This window comes from Delphinus delphis, chromosome 16 (genome assembly GCF_949987515.2).
Source record: "Delphinus delphis chromosome 16, mDelDel1.2, whole genome shotgun sequence".
Taxonomy (NCBI): Eukaryota; Metazoa; Chordata; class Mammalia; order Artiodactyla; family Delphinidae; genus Delphinus; species Delphinus delphis.
The window spans coordinates 8,983,778-9,006,449 of record NC_082698.1 but is presented as its reverse complement, the minus strand read 5'-3'; the positions used below and the strand labels follow the sequence as shown (position 1 = coordinate 9,006,449).

The 22,672-nt window shown below is 42.4% G+C and overlaps 1 protein-coding gene across 5 annotated transcripts; it reads left to right on the top strand.

Moving 5' to 3' along the window:
* The first annotated feature begins 1 nt into the window (after position 1).
* Positions 2-22,669, top strand: PSTK (phosphoseryl-tRNA kinase). Of its 5 annotated transcripts, none has more exons than XM_060033901.1 (9): positions 2-171; positions 968-1,038; positions 4,282-4,506; positions 12,311-12,794; positions 15,158-15,449; positions 15,690-15,888; positions 18,422-18,497; positions 19,032-19,125; positions 22,337-22,669. In XM_060033901.1, the coding sequence occupies exons 4-9, from the start codon at positions 12,579-12,581 to the stop codon at positions 22,534-22,536; spliced, it is 1,077 nt and encodes a 358-aa protein (XP_059889884.1). In that variant the 5' UTR covers positions 2-171; positions 968-1,038; positions 4,282-4,506; positions 12,311-12,578; the 3' UTR covers positions 22,537-22,669. The 5 variants fall into 5 exon arrangements, with proteins under 5 accessions (XP_059889884.1, XP_059889885.1, XP_059889883.1 ...); XM_060033902.1 differs by having other exon boundaries at positions 955-1,038; XM_060033900.1 differs by having other exon boundaries at positions 934-1,038.
* The last annotated feature ends 3 nt before the right edge of the window (positions 22,670-22,672 follow it).

Genomic DNA, 22,672 nt, shown 5'->3' with positions numbered 1-22,672 from the left:
TCCGGCGCATGCGCACTGACAGCCTGGTCCAGCTGCTGGGCTGTGCGCAGGCGCGATGCGGTGCGCGTGGGAACCCAGTGGTGGTTTGACGTTGGCCCCGGAGATGTCGTGTGGATGCTGGTGTCTGGACTGACCCGCAGGGTCGGTCCGGTGAGGAGAGTACGTCATGAGGTAGGTGTGATGTCGTGGCTCTCGAGACCTGAAGGACCTCGTCCCGACCCTTGCTGTCTGTGTCGCGGACGCCGAGCCTTTCCGCGGACTGCGGTGGGGTGCGGGGGGCTGGGGACGCGGCGGCCGGGCGGTGGAGTCGGCTTTTCAGAAAGTCCTCAGCCCGCTCCGCACACGCGCTCTCTCCTCCGAGGGTGTCAGGTGGGTGCCGGTCGTTCGGCTTTAGCTGAGGAGGAGGTTGGGACGGTGTCGCCCTTGGTGTGGGGCCGGGGCGGGTGGCGTCTGAGGAAGGTCTGTGGCCCTGGGAACTTCGCCCTGTCAGGTGGCCTGGGCCGTCCTCGTGTCCCCCGGGCCGGGTGGAAGGTGGAGAAAGGCCTGGGCCCGAAGGGGGGTGGGGTCTGCTCTCCCGGCCCCGGGAAGAGCGAGCAGGACGGCGGCCTCGGGTCTGCGGTGGAGCAGAATGCGAGCTGGACCTGAAAGACCCTGAAGCTTTGGGTCCGGGGAAGTGGGAGCGGGTGGCTCTTTCCAGATACTGCCGGGATAGGAAGGTAGATGGTCCCTCCCCACCACCACTATCTGTCCCCTTCCTGAAGAGGCCTGTGCAGATGAGTTTTCCACCTTTTGAAAGAAAAAAGGGAGTTAGAATATAGAAAAGTGGAATGTCAGAGTTCCAAAGGCCTTGAGTGTAAAGGGCCTAATTTGCAAAGGTGTTTTAATACTGCCGACGCATTCTCGGTTGTCTACATCAGTATTTTTGTCTTATAGTTCCTGCTTCCTATATATTAGCTTTAATTCACAGGACCAGCTTTGGACAGCCCAAAGAAAATAGGCTTTTCTTCAGAAACACCCGTGTCCACTTTAAGGAGCCAGGTCAGTACTATCACCTGGACTTTGACTTTCTTGAATAAGGCTGAAGGACCAAGTCAGGAAACTAGACTCCAATTGTCTCCCCTTTTTTTTTTCACACAGCCAGTAAATCACCAAATCTTGGTTTTCTTAGAGGAAGCCTGTTCTATCTTTCTTCATCTCTGCTTCTTCTGTTTTCAAGCACTAGCTTTCATTTGAACAGTTCCGGGAGCTTCTTTACTGTCATTAGCCTTCGTTCTCAGCCACTTCCACTCCATCCTCTGCACTGCCCTCTTCTCCTTCCGGTGCTTGCTGCTCCCACCTGCCTCCCTGCCCTCCCATCTCCCCCACCTGTGTGCAGGCTTTTCCCTCTGGAATGCCTGTTCTTTTGGAACAGGGAAAATCCTGTGCATCGTTCAAAATGAAGCAGATCTCCACTCTGCTATAGAATTAAACTCATTCCTCTGTACTACTCTTATACTTTTAATTTATGTCAAAGAAAAACCCAAACTGGACAGTAAAAGCAGATTTTATTCAGAACTATATAATAGAGGAAAAGACCTCAGTGTAGGACCAGGCTCAATTCTAAATACAGCATGGACAAGTGAGAATTTAAAGCCAAGGAGCAGGGTAGGGGGATCAGTGGAAAGAAAATTACTAATGAGAAACCTCAAGGGCCAAGATGATTGTGCCTGAACCTACCTAACAGAATTCTTGCTGGTGAGCAGCCAGGGTTATTAGACATCACCCAGGGGATGATGGAAGATGAGGAACCTGATTAGCTATCAAGGGTGGTCAGATACGGAGGATGGGGGATTTGGAATTAAAATAAGTTGACTAAATTGACTTAGCAGTGTTCTTGCTAAAACTAGATTTTACAAGGAAATGCCCAGATGAGCCTAGGAGAAGGTTCAGGAGCCTGAATAAAGTTTGGCCAGGCAAGAATCTTTGTCAGGTACTATGATTCTCTCACGGTTTCCGACTTTATCAGTTTACATATTTGTGTTCCCTACTATGTAGGCTTGCTGAGGTTAGTAATTATTTTATGCCTGGTAAAGGGGCTGAGTACAGGTTTGTTGTATGGAATTGATAGATTGGTGAGAGTTGGCTGGCAGCTGTATCACAAAGTAAGAGATGCAGAAAAAGGCAAAACTAGGAAATTCAAGCTTATGCTTTATTCTTCACAGCCAGGGTGGTGGTTGTTCAGAACTGACCTCACTCTTAATACGATAAACTGCTCTCATCATGAATTACAACTGATTTTTTGGCCCTATTTTTCCCCTTGAAATAAATCATAAAATATATGTTGGAAACTTACCACCAATATCACTAGGATGTACTATGCAATTCTTTCACTCATTTTAAAGTTTATTACAGCTTAACGTGTACGAACTCAATATGCTCTTTAGAGGCATATTTCCAATCTGTTTTCAGAATATGAACCAATGCATATTTGAAAGGTACATTTTAGAAAGAAGTGACTTGTGGTATTAGTTTTCTTGGGCCCATTCATTTAGTAATATGACAGTTGAGGTGTTGACCATCTTAATTTTAAGTAGAATGAGTTCTTACTGTATTTGCCCTGCCTTTTACCCAGGAGTATACTTCCCAGCAAGGTGGTTTTAGGAACTTAACTTTCCTCCCAGCTGGTACCACTTGAGTTGTACCTCTTCTCCTCCCTTCCCGTTCTTTCTGGTCCCTGCAGGCCCTATGGTTGCCTGGAGTTCCTTCTTCTCACCCTGCCTCAATGCTGGACCTGCAATTAAGTTAGAAGCGGGAAAGAAAGAGTAACCTTCCTACCCCTTTTTCCCCAACTTCATTTATAGCTGCTCGCCACCGCCACGTCATTTATAACCTCTGTTCTGGTTAGTCCAACATTGCTGGACTGTATACAGTTTTCAATACAGCCTGGCTTCAGCCTTTCTGAAGACATGTAGAAATTATGGGGAAGCTCTTGATGTGTAGCTAAATCTGCCTACATCCATGATTATCACCTGTGTGACACCTTCTTATCCTAAAGCTGTTTTTGTAGTAAAGGGTTAACTTGTTAAGCGTGGGATGTTCAAAACTTGCCCACATTCCAAAGAAAGACCTGGTTCCTGACCAACTCCTGTCTTATCCTCTAAGCTGCTGGAATATCTGCTTAATAAAATTGTCTTTTTAACTATGGGCCTCAGCCCCACCAGCTAGGTTGTGCTAACAGCATGATGTGTGGTGAGGGCTATACTTTTTTTTTTTAATATAAATTTATTTACTTATTTTTGGCTGCTTTGGGTCTTTGTTGCTGGGAACGGGCTTTCTCTAGTTGCGGCAAGTGGGGGCTACTCTTTGTTGTGGCATGTGGGCTTCTCATTGCGGTGGCTTCTCTTGTTGCGAAGCATGGGCTCTAGGGCACATGGGCTTCAGTAGTTGTGGCACGTGGGCTCAGTAGTTGTGGCACATGGGCTTAGCTGCTCCGCAGCATGTGGCAACTTCCCGGACCTAGGCTTGAACTTGTGTCCCCTGCATGGTCAGGTGGATTCTTAGCCACTGTGCCATCAGGGAAGCCCCCAGGGCTATACTCTTTTAGTTTGGCCTCTGAAGAAGGTAAAGACTAAGAAACTAATGTCAGCACATTGGTGCTCCATGCCTACCTGATTGACCCCCAGTAAAAACCTTGAACACCAAGACTCAGGGGAGCTTTCTTGGTTGGCAGTACTCTGCACATGCTGTCACACATCACTGCTGAATGCTTGCACCTGGTTTCTCTTGGACTCTGCTCCATGTGCCTTTGCTTTGCTAATTTTAGTCTGTATCCTTTCCTGTTTAAGAATCTGTTATAAAGGCACAAACAGCAACAAGACGTGAAGAATTGCGCATTCTTCCATTAGTAACAGTAGTTGTATGGGGAAAGTAGTAGAGTTTTATTAGGAGATAGTGTGTGCAGCTTTAAAAAAGAACCCTGCACTACTGTTACATGCTTTTCTTGCTTCGCTGTCTCTGCCCACTGTCACTACCCTAGAGTCTTAGTAAAGAGAAGAATTAAAATTGGGGAAAAGATTTCTTTAAAGATACAAATATAGGTATTGGGGGTAAGGTAGGTAGTAAATCCCATAACCATGTTTCACTGCTAACTGTACATGCCTTATAACAGATTCTTAAATACTCTGGGTTTCAGAACCTCTTTATCCCCTTAAACTGTTGAAAACTGCAAAGAGCTTTTGTTTAAGTGGGTTTTATCTTCTACATTAAAAAAAATTAACAACCTTATTCTGCTTGGATCTACAGCAATGTACACTAATGTGAACGAATCCAGAAAGAGTGGCTTGAAAAGTAACCAGCATGAATAACATGGTATCATCTATGGAAAAATCCACTCCAGCTTCAGAATACCTGGCTTAAAAAGAACTTTCATAATGGACCCATTTCATGGGATTGTTTTATCCTGCATTCTTGGGGTCTTAGACTGCTTACCTAGAGTTTTAAGATCTATGTGAACTAACTCTTCTTTTGGTAAGTTAATAATGAAACAAAATAGTATCCAAGCTAAATCAACTATTGGATGTGTTTTATTATTATTATTTATTTTTTGTGTGTGGTACGCGGGCCTCTCACTGTTGTGGCCTGTCCCGTTGCGGAGCACAGGCTCCGGACGCGCAGCCTAGCAGCCATGGCTCACGAGCCCAGCCGCTCCGCGGCATGTGGGATCTTCCCGGACCGGGGCACGAACCCGTGTCCCCTGCATCGGCAGGCGGACTTTCAACCACTGCACCACCAGGGAAGCCCTGGATGTGTTTTATTATTTTTTGTTATGTTTTTGTGACACTTGTACATTGTGAAGAAGTAACTGAGCAAAAATTCTACATAGTATGTTCACAACTCATTTTGAATATTGTGTGTTTTTTATAAAAATTACCTGTCTTTATGTATAATTGTAGAATTTTGAGGTATGTTTATTAAAGTCCTTCCAGGGATATGTTGTACTATTAGATTGCAGGTTAAGGGGAAGCTATAGAATCCTTTTTACCAGTTTTACCTTTGAGCGTTGTGCTTTTATATACAACGTAATGTGAACAGCCAATGTAAATTTTTAAAATTTGTAGTTATATTTATCTCTGTGCTGTGCACATTTTATTTTTCTCACTTTCTCTCCTCAAATAAATTATGAGCTTTTTTTAACACCAGACGATGTCTTTATTTATGTGTGAATCCCCAGCATTTAAGGCAGTATTTGGTACACAAATATCAAGTGAACAATGAATGGTTAACTTTTGCAGTGTTAAAATACGAGGCTCATTTATTAGGCTTTCGAGGGGGTTGACTGTTTTAAACATCTTTATAATAATTTTAAACATATGACACCATGATGGAAGCAAGGAAACAGTGAGAATCTCTGTTGGAAATCTCTAGGAATTGCTTTCTTCTGAGAAAATTGTTTTGGAAGCTTAAGAAACCAAGGAATTGACATCTGTTTCATCTGTGAGCCAGAGGCTGGTAGCACTCAGATTCTTCTTAGCAGAACTGCTTCTTGTACCTTTGATCTTTCCTCAGACACTTCGGTGGTTCTTAGCGTTAGTGAGATTGATGATTATTCTGGGTCTAAGTACCCACTTTCAGCATATTAGGTCATTTACTTTGCTTTCATCCTAACAACACCAGGAGCAAAGAAATCAGAAAAACGCTAGAAAAACGCTAGATACTGTAAAATTAGTTCAAGATTTGGTAACGTTTGAGTATCTGGCTCACACTTCAGGCTGTCTTTGTTAGGTTTTTTTAAAGAAGCTAAGAAGGACAATAAGACTGGTGACATGATTCAACTGGAAATGACATTGTTGGTGATTATAGAAAAGGAGAGAATAAGCTTATAATTTTTACTTTGGCATAAACTTTAGAGGAGGAGTTGTTGAAATGGGTATGAGCAATACCTCATTGGAGAGTAAAGTAAGGAAGTTCATTTTCACGGACCTATAAGTGGGTGGCAGCCAAGGAGACCAGCATTTACTAAGTGTCTGCTAGGCCACAAAGTAAACACATATTAGTTAATCTTCTCAGCAACTACAAGTGCGATTTTGGAGAGGTTGTGAACAATGCCATGCTATCAGAGTCATTTTGAGGTTAAGGTAAAGCAGTTCAAGGTCTTTTTAATAGTAAAAATCTGTTTGTGACTAGAAAGGGGTTCCAGAAGGCTTAGCTCTAAGGATCAGTAAAGAAAAGAGAAGATGGACAAAAGTGGTGAGGGATGAGGTCTTATGGCTCTTGCTATGTTTAAATAAACCTGGGCTTTGGCAGTTAGACTGTTAGCAATTTCTGTTAGTGATTAAAGAACTTGAGTGCTGAGTTGGTAGAAAACAGTGTTAAAAGTAATTAGAGGAGAAAATCTGCTTCTGAAGATACTGGGGATGTCAGAAGGTGGAATCTCAGATTTTCTACGTCCCCTTAAGAGGACTTCATTCATTACACAGATCGGAAGCTTAAACCCAGAGTTGTCACACATCGCTTTTTCTGCTCACTTGCTCTCAGATGAATACAGTTCCCCTTAAGGTCAACTAACATGTTTGGAACAGGCAGCTGGATCACAGTGAATTGAAAGCTCTCATGAGAAGAACAGAATGAACACCCCCAACATGGGAAGATTTAGCTAAAGCTAAAATTGGAACTGGGTGCTGGGTACCTCCTACAGCCCATGTGGTAGTCTAGGTGAGGCAAGAGTCCCATGCAATGCCTGTGGCTGTGAGTGGCAGAACTGATAGAAGAGAACCAGCAAAGTAAGGTCAGTCAAGCAGTCTCACCCCAAGTTCAAAGCAGAGTGACTGCTCCAGCATGAAGGATTACTGACCAGCCTCCATTCTCTTCTGAGGATCAGAAGAAACAGGATGATGACAGCTAACACTGCCCATGTGACATAACCAATCTAATAGTGATTTAAATCAAGTTTAACAATAAATCCTCAACAGGAGTGACCTGTGTGCCTTCACGTTATGTGTTTATATGTGAGGGAAAATGGGTCACAGATGTCTCTTGAGGATGGGTCACTTGACTATATAAATTCTGGAGGAAAGGCAGCAACTCTGAGTTAGACATATGTGAGCCATCACTTGCTTTCTTTGATAAGGAGATACTGCATCCTTAAGATCATTCTCAAGAAGAGAATGGTTTTGTGGCACACCTTTACACTCTCAGAGGTGCGAAGCATTTCCTCCACTGAAGTACAGCCAAGAGTAGCTCCCTTCCCTAGGGCAAAGTGGTCAGTCCTGGGGCTGAGGGAAGAAGGGAGTGTGTGAAGCAGGACATAGTTCACATACCCAAGTGGTCTGGGCCCCATTATTTGACCCAAAAATTCACGCATCCGGACTCTCAAATATTCTGTCTCTGGTACTAAATGCAATGTTACCATGTTGGCACCCTGCTTATTTAAGAGACCACATATTCAGTAAGTATCTCATCACACGATTGTCCTTTTCTGGGTCTCAGGTGGGAGTGAGGTCTGTGAAGAAAGCTTTACAAATTCAGGGTTGTACTCTAATTATGGCTCTATGCCAACATCACATGCTTATTTTTGAACCTGTCCTTGAAAAGCATGTCTTTTTAGATAGTGGACACCTAAACTTGAAGTCATAATAGTTCGTTTTGATGTTCTGGAATATAAAACAATTTTTATAAAAATTTTAAAAAATCATTTTGTTCCAAAACAGGTTGTTAAAAAAGATAACTGGTCCAAAATAACTGGTGAATTCTACCAAACATTCAAAGAGGAAATTATATCGGTTCTTTTCAATCTCTGAGAAGATAGAAACAGAGGGAATACTTCCTAACTCATTCTATGAGACCAGCATTACCCTAATACCAAAACCAGACATTACAAGATATTACAAGAAAAAAAACCAACGACCAATATCTCTCATAAATACATATGCAAAAATCCTCAACCAAATATTAGCAAATTAAATCCAGCGATGTATAGAAAGGATTAGACACCATGACCAAGTGGGGTTTATTCTAGGCATGCAAAGCTGGCTGAACATTTGAAAATTGATTAATGTAATATATCAACAGGTTAAAGAAGAAAAGTCACAATCATATCAATAGATGCAGAAAAAGCATTTGACAAAATCCAACATTTTCATCATGATAAAAAAAAAACCTCTTAGCAAACTAGGAATAGAGGGGAACTACAGCTTGCTAAAGAACATCTACAGGGACTTCCCTGGTGGAGCAGTGGTTAAGAATCCACCTGCCAACGCAGGGGACGTGGGTTCGAGCCCTGGTCCAGGAAGATCCCACATTCCACAGAGCAACTAAGCCTGTGGGCCACAACTACTGAGCCCGCGTGCCACAACTACTGAAGCCTGCGTGCCTAGAGCCTGTGCTCTGCAACAAGAGAAGCCACCACAGTGAGAAGCCTGTGCACCACAACGAGTAGCCCCTGCTCGCTGCAACTAAAGAAAGCCCATGTGCAGCAACGAAGACCCAATGCAGCCAAAAATAAATAAATAAATAAAATTTCAAAAAAGAGGGCTTCCCTGGTGGCGCAGTGCTTGAGAGTTCGCCTGCCCATGCAGGGGACACGGGTTCGTGCCCCGGTCCGCGAAGATCCCACATGCCGCGGAGCGGCTGGGCCCGTGAGCCATGGCCGCTGAGCCTGCGCATCCGGAGCCTGTGCTCCACATTGGGAGAGGCCACAGCAGTGAGAGGCCCGCGTACAGAAAAAAAAAAAATAAAAAAAATAAAAAAAATAATCTACAAAAAAACCTACAGCTAACATCATACTTAATGGTGAGAAACAAGATGCTTTCCCACAAAGATCAGGAGCGAAGCAAGAATGTCTCACCACTCCTATTCAACATCATACTGGAAGCTCTAGCTAATGTAATAAGAAAAAGGAAATGAAAAGTATACAGATTGAGAAGGAATCTCAATCTTTGATGTCTTTGATGACCTGACTGTCTATGTAGAAAATCCCAAAGAATCAACCAAAAACTTCTGGAACTAATAAGTGATTATGGAAAGGTTGCAGGACACAAGATTAACATACAAAAGTCAACTGCTTTCATAACACTAGCAACGAACAAGTGGAATTTCAAATTTAAAACAATATGATTTACATTACACCCTAAAAATGAAATACTTGGTATAACCTAACAACATTTGTGCAAGGTCTATGTGAGGAAAACTGCAAAACTCTGATGACAGAAACCAAAGAAGGATTAAATGAAAGGAGATATTCCATGTTCATGGATAGAAAGCCTTAATATTGTCAAGAGGTCAGTTCTTCCCAGTTTGATCTATAGATTCAACACAATCTCAGTCAAAAGTCCAGTAAGTTCTTTTGTGGATATCAACAAAATTATTCTAAAGTTTATATGGAGAGGCAAAAGACCCAGAATAGCCAACACAGTATTGAAGGAGAAGAACAAAGTCAGAGGACTGACACTACCCAACTTTACTGCTACAGTAATCAAGACAGTGTGGTATTGGCAAAAAGAATAGACAGATCAGTGGGCAGAATACAGAGCCCAGAAATAGACTCACACAGGTATAGTCAATTGATCTTTGACAAAGAAGCAAAGACAATGCAATGGAGGAAAAAAAGTCTTCAACAAAATGGAGGTAGAACAAACAGATAACCACATGTAAAAAAAAAAATGTGATACAGGATTTTTATCTTTCACAAAAATTAATTCAAATGTAATCATAGACCTAAATGCTAAATGCAAAACTATAAAACTTATAGAAGATAACATAGAAAAAAGATCTAGATGACTTTCGGTTTGGTGATGACATTTTAGATACAACTTTAAAGACACGATCCATGAAAGAAGTAATTGGTAAGCTGGAATTCATTAAAATGAAAAACTTCCACTCTGCCAAAGATACTGTCAAGAGAACAAGAAGACAAGCCACAGACCGGGAGAAAATATTTGCAAAGACATATAAAGGACTGTTATCCGAAAGATACAAACAGCCCTTACAACTCAACAGTAAGAAAATGAACAACCCAGTTTAAAAATGGGTAAAAGATATGAACAAAAACCTCACCGGAGAAGATAGTCATCCCTCAGTATCTGCTGGAGATTGATTCCAGGACCCCCATGCATACGTGCTTGTTAGCAGCATAGAGTTAACTTCTTCCACCTGGTGGGGATTTCAGTATCTGCAAAACAGCTCAAAGGACTTGGCTCAGAATATTATCTATAACCCTTGAGGAGGAACTAAAGGTCCTTGACTTTGTTTAATGACTAAACTATTATTATTTTGTCTTGCTTGACTGTTTTCCTTTCTTTCTGCATTTTCTCACTTCTCTGATTAAATTTACTGTTTGGAACCTGGGGAAGGCCTAGGAGGCTAAAGTGTTCCTACAGACAAGAGGCAGGCGGAGGACATGGTGGGGGGGGGGGCGGGGTCTGTTCTGGGAAGGCCCCATAGGGTCCTGTTTGGTTACACTACCCACCTATTAGAATATTTTAAACCCTGACAACACCAAGTGCTGACAAAGATATGAAGCAACAAGAACTCTCATTCATTGCAGTGGGAATGCAAAATGATACAGCCACTTTGGAAGACAGTCTGTCACTTTCTTACAAAACTAACATACGCTTACCACAAGATCGAGTAATCACACTCCTTGGTATTTACCCAGATACCATAAGTTGAAAATTTATGTCCATGCAAAAATCTGCACACAGATGTTTATAGTAGCTTTATTCACAATTGCCAAAACTTGGAAGCAACCAAGGTAACCTTTGTAGGTGAATGGATAAACTGTGATTCATCCGGACAGTGGAATATCATTCAGTGCTTAAAAAGACACAAGCAATCAAGCCATGAAAGATGTGAAAGAAGCAAATATGAAAAGGCTGTATGATTCCAACTATATAACCTTCTGGAATAGGCAAAACTATGCAGGCAGCAAAAAGATAACCAGCTGCTGAGGTAGGGAGAGATGCATAGGTAGAGCACAGAGGATCTTTAGGGCAGTGAACCTATTCTGTGTGACACTATAATAATGGATACACATCATCATACATTTGCCAAAACTCATAGAATGTATAACACCAAGAGTAAACCCTGTGTAAACTGTGGACTTTGGGCGATAGTATGTGTAGGTTCATCGATTGTAACAACTATACCACACTGGATGTCGATAGCCAGAGAGACTGGGGGCGGGGGGAGGTATATGTGAACTCTCTGTACTTTCTGCTCAATTTTGCTATGAACCTAAAACTGCTCTTTAAAAAGTCTATCTTAGGGGCTTCCCTGGTGGCGCAGTGGTTGAGAGTCCGCCTGCCGATGCAGGGGACACGGGTTTGTGCCCCGGTCCGGGAAGATCCCACATGCCACGGAGCGGCTGGGCCCGTGAGCCATGGCCGCTGAGCCTGCGCGTCCGGAGCCTGTGCTCCACAACAGGAGAGGCCACAACAGTGAGACGCCCGCGTACAGCAAAAAAAAAAAAAAAAAAAAAAAGTCTATCTTAAAATAAGTAAACAAACAATAACCATGTTTAAATGAGAAAAAAAAAAGGTTGCCTAGGAAAAGGGGAGGAAATGAGTGTGAGTGTGGATAAGTGATGAAAAATAATAAAGGAGAGGGATCTTGCACTGGGCCTATGACAATAAAATGTCATGAAATGAAAAGTATGTTTAATTCAATGCTCACCTTCAATCCAAGAGAAAGAAAATGAGATTATGTGTACATGCTCTGTAATCACAAATATATCAGATTTAGCATTGGGTTATTGATTATATTTTGTCCCAGTATACACTGATTTTCACTCACTTGTTCACATTTTAAACATAACTTCATATGACTAAGAAGTAATCTCCTAAAATGAGGTGAAAGCTAGAATATGAATTCAATTTTTCTACACCACATCCCTACAGAGAGAATTTGTTTTATACTTCTTCACAGCTTAGCATTTCTTTTTTAACACTAAAATACCTAGTGTTTTCTGCATGAACGCACTGGGCTTGAAGTCTGGGGATGTTCCTTTCCTGCCTTTATTTCTTCGCACTTGCTGCCGACTGGCGGCGTTAGGATGCAATGACTACTATTTACTTTGCCCTTCCACCTATCACATCTGTGAGGGGCAGCGGAGCACAGTCGTCGGACCCAGATTCGACTCCTATTTTTTGATTTCCAGTAACTGACCTTCCAAAGACTGCTGGAGGAAAAGACTCGAAGTCCCTTCAGCGATTTTCCTAGGCAAGGGGCTTCATCGTAAAAACCAGCAAACAAAAGCCCGAGCCGCAGATCCTAATGGTTTGCAAGTTTCCAGAAGGATGATTCCAACTGAAGTTTGTCTAACTTTACGACCCTTTAGGAAACGTCCAGGTTTTACGAAACGCATCCCCGTGGACTTACCGGACTAGAGGACTCGCCTCACAGAAAGCTTAGTACCAGGGGTTCAGGCGACCAAGGGGACGACCTCGGATACAACCGCGACCACGCATGGTGTTTGGAGCCGAAGGCTCGCCCATTCCTCCATTGCGCCAACAGGCGGCGCAAGAGGGCGGTAGGAGTGTGCATGCGCAGTTGGCGGACATTTCCGCAGACAACGCTCGCAACCACCTCGGGTCTCTCGCGACAGCATGAAGGCAGGCGAGGACGCCAGAGGAGCGCGCAGCGAGAAGCCGAAGAAGTTAGGTCTCTGCGTCCTCTGCGGACTGCCCGCAGCAGGAAAGTCGACCTTCGCGCGTGCCCTCAGCCATCGTCTACGGCAGGAGAGTAGCTGGGCCGTGGGCGTCGTCGCCTATGATGACGTCATGCCAGACGCGTTCCTAGAGGAGGCGAGCGCTCGCCCATTGGTCAGTACGGAGGGGGCGGGGTCTAGACTGCTGTAGCGGAGGGAAATCTACAAACTCCACGATACTTGTACTGGATAATACCTGGTGTGGGAGGTGGATCTCTGATAGAGGAGAGACAGGAGTTCGAGGAAAGGGGAGCTGGTTTAACACAGAATGAGTTGACTAGAAATAGGAAACGATGCAAACAGCCACCAGCATAAGGTTAGGGTCTGAAGTGAGCGTGCAAGGTGGAAGTCCCCCATAATCAAATATCCTCCTGAAAATCCTTTGGGAAAGTTGTTCTGAAAAGAAGGACAGAGTCTCTCAAAAATTCCAGCACAGCCAATTTAACATTCAGCCAGGCGAACCGAGGTATTGTGGGGCTTTAAGTTATGCGGTTTGGGGAAATCCTTTTAAAGAAAAAGGGTACAAAATTATAAGTGACAGGGTACTTACTAGGGCCCCTCCTGTGACAATAGATTCTGTACAAATGAAGGACTTGGCCTCTGAAGCTGGATCTTCATTCAACTGAGGGTAAACCTGCTTCTGCCAGAATAGGAAAAGATGGCTCTTTCTTAGTTGACCACCAGATGAAGTAATAGGCTTTGTATTTGGGGGTCAGCTTGGGTTCCCAGTACATACTTCTCTTTAAGCCCTCCGATCACCCTCAGCGCTGTGAGATGCAACCCCTTGAGAAAACTGAGACTTCCGCGGGGAAGAGTAGATTCACGTCACCCATCTCATGCTCACTCTAGAGAAAATACTCTTTGATTAACATATTCTGAAAATTTTAAAGTTATTTTTGTCATTTAGTGCCGAATGTAGATGAATTCACATAAATAAAATTCACATATGGTGTGATTCCACTCTAAGTATATATGCAAAAATACAGTACATTTGGCACATGGAAGAGTTTTGAACTTCTCCACCAAAGTTATATACTTCCTCATTCTTGGTTAATTGTGAGGTAAATACAGTATCAGGCCCCTGGTAGCACCGGATTTACTTAAGTAATAGTATTTTTACCACTATGGAGAAAGCTGGAAGTTGTTGATAGGGATTGTTGTATCTGCTGGGGTTTTCCCTCACTTTTCTTATTATATTTTTTCCACTCTCCCCCTACAGACCAAGGCCATGGAGCTCATCCAGTCACCACGAGTAGGATATCTCACCTTTTAGGAAGTGATCGTGTTTCTGTTTCCTTTTGAGTGGGTTTTGCTGATGTATTTGTTTTATGTGCCATAATCTCAGTGATGCGGTAGAGCATGGACAGACAGGAGAGGGATCCTGATCTCCTGTCCTTGTGTTTTTCCTCCAGCCTTGACCTCATAACTATGTCAGTGTTCACCAGAGCCTTTGAGTAGTGCAAGACTACTTATATTTTCAAGCTATTTATTCTCTTCTCCTCAGTCTGCTTCCTCTATCTTTCCCGATCCCATTCCAATCCTGCTGTTAGCCTGAGGTCTTTTCATCTGGACCCAGGGACCTTTCAGCTAATCCTCTTTCTATCTACAACTTTTCTTATTTCAAGGGCAAATGAGCATTGCTATATCTTAGCTAGACTATTTTATCTTGACAGGATATTGTTTTTTTTGGCTGCATTGGGTCTTCGTTGCTGCATGCAGGCTTTCTCTAGTTGCCACGAGCGGGGGCTACTCTTCATTGCGGTGCGAGAGCTTCTTATTGCGGTGTCTTCTTTTGCTGCGGAGCACAGGCTCTAGGCGCGTGGGCTTCAGTAGTTGTGGCTCACGGGCTCTAGAGCGCAGGCTCAGTAGTTATGGCGCACGGACTTAGTTGCTCTGCAGCATGTGGGATCTTCCTGGACTAGGGATCGAATGCGTGTCCCTTGCATTGGCGGGTGGATTCTTAACCACTGTGCCACCAGGGAAGTCCCAGCATATTGATTTTGGTTCCTCCTTTCTCCTGGATGGTAACAGCTTTTCATTCTTTCATTTATTCACTTATTCATTCAATCATTTCATATACATTTCTGGAGCATCTATTAGGTGTCTGACCCTCTGCTGAAGCCTGGGTATACAGTAGACTATTGATCTAGCAGGGACATAGAGATACCTAAACAATGTAAACCCTGTTAAAGTGGAGACCCAATATACACAGAACAGGGGGTCATGATAGGCAAGGGATGATCTGAGCTGCCTTCTGCATGGTTGAGTCTGAGAAGAGTTCACAGAGAACTAACATCACTGAGTAGTTTTTCAGGCAGAGGGAACAGCGTATATGAAGACATGAGGATGAGAAAGCAAGTTGTGTCTAGAGAACTCTAAATGGTTCAGAAATTATCATATGGAGCAGGGGGTTGTTGAGGCATGACCACTCTACTGGCCAAAGCCTAATATAAATTGCAATTCTACGGTATTTTGCAGCCATCCCAGTGGAAATCGCTTCGCCAGGAACTGTTGAAGTACCTTGAATACTTCTTTCTGGCTGTCATTAACGGGTGTCAGATGTCTGCCCCACCCAGCAGGACTGAAGCCATGTGGGAGGATTTTCTAACCTGCTTGAAGGATCAAGATCTGATATCTTCTTCAGCACTTGAGGCCCAGTCTCACTATCTCTTAACGAAGACTGCTGTTTCTAGACCTCTGCTTTTGATTTTAGATGACAACTTTTATTATCAAAGTATGAGATATGAAGTCTATCAGCTGGCTCGGAAATGTAATTAACACATTTTTTTTCTTACACTCAGACATTCGCATATCAAAATCACTACTGTCTTTAGTGAGAACTTGATTGGATTAGGAGGTTTATATGGATTTACTTAATTTTCAAAGCTACACGTTCAGTATTGCAAATGGTCTTTCCTGCTGCAGGTGGGATAACTTGTCTAAGTACGTTTATTTCACATTTTGGAAAAATAGTACCCTAGTAATTTTGTGGTTTTTGGATGGTTTTCAGATTCATTAGGCTTTTGCCAGCTCTTTTTAGAGTGTTCTCTCGAGACCTGTCTACAGAGGAATGGCCAGAGACCACTTCCAGTGCCTGCCGAGACCATCCACCTGATGGGAAGCAAGATAGAAAAGCCCAACCCTGAGAAAAATGCTTGGGAACACAACAGCCTCACAATTCAGAGCCCAGCGTGTACTTCAGAGGCCAGGTAGCCTACTCAAAGGTGTCCTTCACTAGCTGCTTTGCTGAGCCAGGCACTGTGCTGAATGCTTTCCTTGTATCCACCCGGTTACTCTTCACACAAGCCTTGCAGAAGGACATTATTTCCCCTTTCTTTAGAAGAGGGAACTGAGTGAGGAAGTTTAGTTTGCCCAGAGTCACTGAGATTGTAAGTTACAGCTGAGACGTGAACCCAGGTTTGTTTGCAAATGTGTACTCTTGTTAAAATTATACTGTTTCCCAGAGGTCAGGGCAGGGAGTTCAGAGTAGGGCACATCTCTGATACTCTTGTTGAAGTAGCATAGTCTAAATAGACTGCCCAGTAGTCTTCTTATAGAGAGAAAAGGAGTGGAACTGGTACTAAATCCTAATTTGCCTAAAACCTACACTGCTTGTGTAGATGTGAGGCTTGTGGCTATGGTGCCTAATGCATTTCATTCCTAAAATAGGTCTTGAGAGTTCGAGAGTTCTGGAGAGTTCTAGTTCAGCACATTTCTGATAGAAGTTTCACTGATGATAGAAATGTTCTCTGTTTGCCCTGCCCAGCATGGTAGCTGCTAGCCACATGCGACTGACCATTGAGCACTTGAAGTATAGCCAGTGCAACTTACTACCTCAATTTTAAATGTTATTTTAATCACTTTAAACTTAACTGGCTGCATGTGGCCTGCGGCTGCTGCATGGGACAGTGCAGTTCGAGAGGTATATTGCCCACAGTTGCTTAGTTCCTGCCTGACTGTTGTCCAGAGGGGATCAGCAGTTTTTAAAAGGCTAATTTTTTAAACTCATTCCTCAAAATGTTTTGTTCCCAGGATACAGTTTCCATGGATTTTGTAATACTCTAACATTCTAAGGAAAAAAGAAAAGATTCGATTTAAGTAACCATTGTTTATAGGGTTAATGAAATAAGCTATGGCTGAGATTTCTAATTTTAACTTCTCATAACATCTTGAAACTCTGAGAAGGCGAGCATGTAGCCAGTTGATGGCTACTCTTTCTGGAGTACTGAAAATGTTTTCCTTTGCAAGTGAATGGCTGGTTGAGGCATTGAGATACCCCATTTTACCCCATGAGAGCAGTCTAAGGTTAGCATCACTGCTCTGGGGGCCAGTTCTTGCTAGAAGCAAGGAAGAGTGTGAGCTTTGCCAGTGTCAGTACCAAACCTGAACATAATCTGCAGTTTTGTCTTGGGTCTTAAGAATATGGTCCAAAATAGTCATAGCATGGCTATGACTGAAGTCTGAAGTCTGGTGGCCCTGAATTGGAAGTTGAAAGATGATGTGACAAATATACCTTTCCCAGGCTTCTGTGAAATACTACTGCTGCTGCTGCTACTACTACTATACTACTATCACCACTGCTGCTATTACCACTACTATTACTGTTACCACTACCACTACTAATGCTACTACTAGTACTACTATTAGCAGGAACAGCTGTCGAGCTGTCGAGCAGTTATACCTGACTCACTTAATAATATATATTATCCACTCTTTTTTAGATTCTTTTCCGATATGGGCCATTACAGAGTATTGAGTAGAGTTTCCTGTGCTCTACAGTAGGTCCTTGTTAGTTACCTATTTTATATATGGTAGCGTGTATGTGTCAATTCCAACCTCCCAAGTTATCCTCTCCGCCCCCCAGCTCTAATCCTGATTAACTCCCCAGCCTCATGTCCCACGACTCTCCCCTTGCTCCTTTTCAACCACACTGGCCTTTTCTGTCCCCAGAAGACAAGAAGCTTGTTCTTGTCTCGGGGCCATAGTGCTTGCCGTCCCCTCTACCCTTCCCACGTACGTAAGCTTCACTGGCTTCCCTGACCATCCTACCCAGCGGGAAGGGTGTTAAGTAGGCTAGCCAGTTACTCTCTTATGATCATTTTGTTCATTATCTTCACTCACTTATCCACTTGTCACTGTCTGAAACTATTATTTTTTGCTTATTTATTTATTCTCTCTCTCCATTACGTTATCAGGCTTAGAGAGGGTAGGGATCTTGCTACACCCCCAGCTTAGCACATAGTTTCACATACATAGTTGTACAACATTTTTCATATATGAAGATGCTCAATAAATATTTGTTAAATGAATTCTACTGCAACCCTCGATGACCTCTTGTCCTGTGGGGAACTTTGCAAATTCACATCCAGTAAATAAGCAGAAGCCAGAAAATAAAGACTAAGCTTCCTTCTTTAGGGAATATAAAGTTCTAGGAGCCTAAAGTTCAGCAGTTAATGAGGGAAAAGAGAGAATGTCTTTTAAAACCATATTGATAGGAGTCTTAGGAAGTTAACATTTTTTACATGAGGGGATTTGGGGGGCTTATGACTTGTTTTGAGCTTCTACATTTTAATTTTGCAAGTAGAAGGTAGCTCCCAAATCGCTTTGCTTTTCACCTTTTCTTCAGGAGTTTGGATATACCACTTTCATTCCTCTAGAATTTAGCTTAGTACCCATAAACACAAGTTCTTTAAAAACAGGTGTTTGATATAAGGATTTATTTTGTCCTACCTTCTCTTATAGACTGAAATTGACTGATTTACTGCTTACTGCTTTGGAAAATCCAATAAAATACGTGGAGGAGAATGTGGAACAAAAGGTAAGTCTTCCAGTTTAGATTTAGTATAAATGAGAAGGACCTTTTTGTAGGAAGATCTTTTTGACCTGAGTGTAAAATATGAATAACACGTGGGAGAACTTTGTCCCTGCCTTGGCATCTTACCAGCATTCAGCTCCTGACACCTGGATGCAGTGGTACTCTGGAGGGAGCTCGCACTGCCTGGTCAAAGACGACTGTTCAATTTTCAGAAACGTTGGAGCCTGTTGACATGTTGGTAGCTCGAAGTGGGCGTGGATGGGAATATTTACGTCGTAGAAATAGACAAAATGCTATGGATAGGTTTGTGTTTTTCTCTTTGAGAGCCCATTCTTAGACATTTACCAGCATACTGCCTACGTGGAACCCAGTTTACAACTGGATGTATTTCGTTTAGACCCTCTCCTAGGGAAGAATAACTGGAACAGAAAAGTCACATTTCCTTTTCTGTATCTCTTCACCTATGCATCCCCTACACTTTAGTTATTTCTTTTGTAAAACTAGATAACTGTTCCAATAACAATGTCTATTACCTAGGAAACAGACAGAATTATTTGTTCAACTAACATTCTTCATCAAGCTGATCAGACCCTCCGAAGAATTGTCTCTCAGACAATGAAGGAAGCGAAAGGTGTGTTGAGTGGTTAAGATTCTATTTAGTTGAGACTATTCTTTCCTGCTACTCTTGTTCCGTGGACATGGGTAGTTTATTTGCTTTCATTCATAAAGTTTACATCATGTTTTCAGTTTAAATATGCAACTTGGTTATATTAAGCTAAAACTTCTACCTCTGGAACGAGGCATTCATCCATCCAATAGGTTTTTATTGAGTGGCTACTCTGTACTAGGCTTTATTTTGGATACTGGGGAGTTGAGAGGGAGCAGAACATCATAGTGAGGAGACAGACAAAAAATAAATAAATACATGAATATATGCCAGTGCTCTGAAGAAAAGTAAAGTAGGGTAAGGCAAGGTAGTGATGGGAGGATTTATTTTTAAAAGGGTAATCAGGAAGGCTTCTCAGAGGACATGGCATTGAAGCAAAGATGTGAATGAAAGGGAACAGCAAGCCATGCTGATGCCCGCAGGATCATTTTAGGCAGTGGACACATCAAGTGCAAAAGTCCACAGGTAAAGTTGGTATGTTCTAGAACAGAAAAAAAGCCATTGAGTCTGGGGTGAAGGGATGGGGAGAGGTAGTGAGGGGCCAGGTGTAAAATCAGCATGGAGTTTGAACAGGCTTAGTGCATTGTCAGTCTGAACTTAGATGAAATATGTGATAATTATAGTTTTATAAAATAATTCCTTTCTGTTTTTTCTTTTTTTTTTTTTTTTTTTGCGGTACGTGGGCCCCTCACTGCTGCGGTCTCTCCCGTTGCGGAGCACAGGCTCCGGACGCGCAGGCTCAGCGGCCATGGCTCACGGGCCCAGCCGCTCCGCGGCATGTGGGATCTTCCCGGACCGGGGCACGAACCCGTGTCCCCTGCATCGGCAGGCGGACTCTCAACCACTGCGCCACCAGGGAAGCCCTCCTTCAGGTTTTAAATATTGAACTCTTTGCTATATTTAAAATTTGATTTAAAAAATAACAGCAGCTTAACATTTCTTGAACTCCTTTTATATGCTAAGTGCCTTATAAATATTGTTTCTAGTCTTTAGAATCCTATCAAGTAAGTGTAATTTTACAAATGGGGAAATGGAAGGTCTGAGAGGATAAGTAACTTGCCCAAGGCTGAACTTAACACCTGCTAAATACTGTACCTGGGCAACCTGTTGCTGAGCTAAGTCTGATTCTCGTTGGTGCTTTCTGTCATGTTCCCCCACATCACCAACATTTATTATTAATACCTTTACAAAAACTTAGAACATTGGAAAAATAAACAATATACTAACCATATTGCTTTTCAGACTGTTTTTGAACCATGATCCGTAAGCAGGTTTTAATACTGTAACCTAGTGTGTAGCCCAGTACACAGACACACTCCTGCATAGAAACAAGTTTCACAAAACCTTCACATGTTTAATGAACTGTGTTCTATTTGATTCCATCTTAGTATGCGTTGTAATCCAAAGTTTGAAAAAGAGAGCTGGAACAAAAATGGCATCGGATCAGAATGAAAACAAAAATAGTTGTAGGAGTTCTTTCAACTATTTGCCTGTCCATAAAATGAAGGGAAGGGGGAATAGGGTTATGCCCAAATTACTCTTGACTCTTTTCCTACCCATTAATTTTTTGTGTGTGTGTGAAGGAGGTGGTACTAGCTTCTAGAACTGTGCTTAAATAAAATTTAAAAATTCAGTTCTCCTGGGCTTCCCTGGTGGCGCAGTGGTTGAGAGTCCGCCTGCCGATGCAGGGGACATAGGTTCATGCCCCGGCCCGGGAAGATCCCACATGCCGCGGAGCAGCTGGGCCCGTGGGAGAGGCCACAACAGTGAGAGGCCCGCGTATCACCAAAAAAAAAAAAAAAAAAAAGCGGAAAAAAATTCAGTTCTCCTTCCATCAAGGAAGTGAAGGGACAACCCACAGAATTGGAGGAAATATTTGCAAATCACATCTCATAAGGGACTTATATCCGAAATACATAAAGGGCTCTCACAACTCAATAATAAAAATAACCCAATTTTTTAAATGGGCAAAGAATCTGAAATTTCTTCAGGGAAGATATACAAATGACCAGTAACCACATGAAAACATCATCAGTCATCAGGGAAATGCTAATCAAAACCACAATGAGACACCACTGCACACCCACTAGGACAGCTAGCATCCAAAAGTCCAAGAGATAGGATGCGGAGAACTCAGAACCCACATACGCCATTGCTGGGAATGTAAAGTGCTGCAGCCGCTTTGGAAAACAGCCTAGCGGTTCCTCAGACAATTAAATGCAATTACCACGGGACCTAGAAATGAAAACATATGTTCCTATAAAAATTTGCACACAAGTGCTTATAGCAGCATTATTGCTAATAGCCAAAAGGTAGAAGCAACCCAAATGTCCATCGGCTGACAAACAAAATGTGGTCTATCCATACAATGGATTATTCAGCCACAAAAAGGAATGAAGTACTACAACATGGATGAACCTTAAAAACATTATGCAAAGTGCAAGAAGCCAGTCACAAAAGGCCACACATTATGAGTCCAGTCATGTGAAATGTCCACAATGGGGAAATCTAGAGACCCCAAGTAGATTAACAGTTGCTTAGGGATTGAGGGCAGAGGGGGGGGAATGGAGTTAAGAGGGTGATACCTAAGAGTACAGATGATAAACATGTTCACAGATTGACTGTGGTGATAGTTGCTTATATCTGTGAATATACTAAAACCACTAAATTGTAGTTTAAATGGGTAAACTGTATGTTATGTGACTTATATCTCTGTAAAGCTGTTCAACAAAAAAATCAGTTCTCAGTCACACTACCCACATGGCTAATGGCTGCTGGACAGAATAGGGCAGATATAGAGTACTTCCATCATTGTAGAAAATCATATTGGACAACTGTTCTAGGTACTGTCTATCAGAGCTTCGAAGCCAAATTGTCATTTTCTAGCTCTGCTTTTTTGCCTTACTACCTGTTAATTCAATAAGACTAAGTCAACTTATTTTGTCAAAAGTCCCTTTCAGGTTTGTCTTTTCTGCTCGTGCATGTCATAGCAAGTTATTTAAATGATCTGCCTGTATCACATTAATGTGACCTTTGTCTATATATTACACCAACTCAATTATGATTTATAGAAGAATCTGAATGGTTTGTCTGAAGTAATCAAATTAATTTCCTGCTGTCATCAGTCCAGCTTGATTTAATTTACACAAATAATTTGAGAATATCTTTATTTTAGGTGAACAGTTGTTTCCGTACAACTTGAAACTTCTAGCCGAAGAACTTAACAAGCTCAAAGCAGAGTTTTTGGAAGACCTAAGACAAGGAAACAAAAAATACCTGTGCTTTCAACAAACCATGGACTTATCAGATGTTATTTCTTTTTTTCATTATGAGAAAGATAACATTGTACGGAAGTATTTTTCAAAGCAGCATTAAAACTTGATTTCCAATCAAAGCCATTTTGGTTACGATTTTGCAAACTAATTTAAACAATTCTGTATTACTGGGTGTTTTCTAGGCCAATGATGTGAATTGCCAAAGCTGGGGGGGAAATCAGTCCATTCTAAAAGAT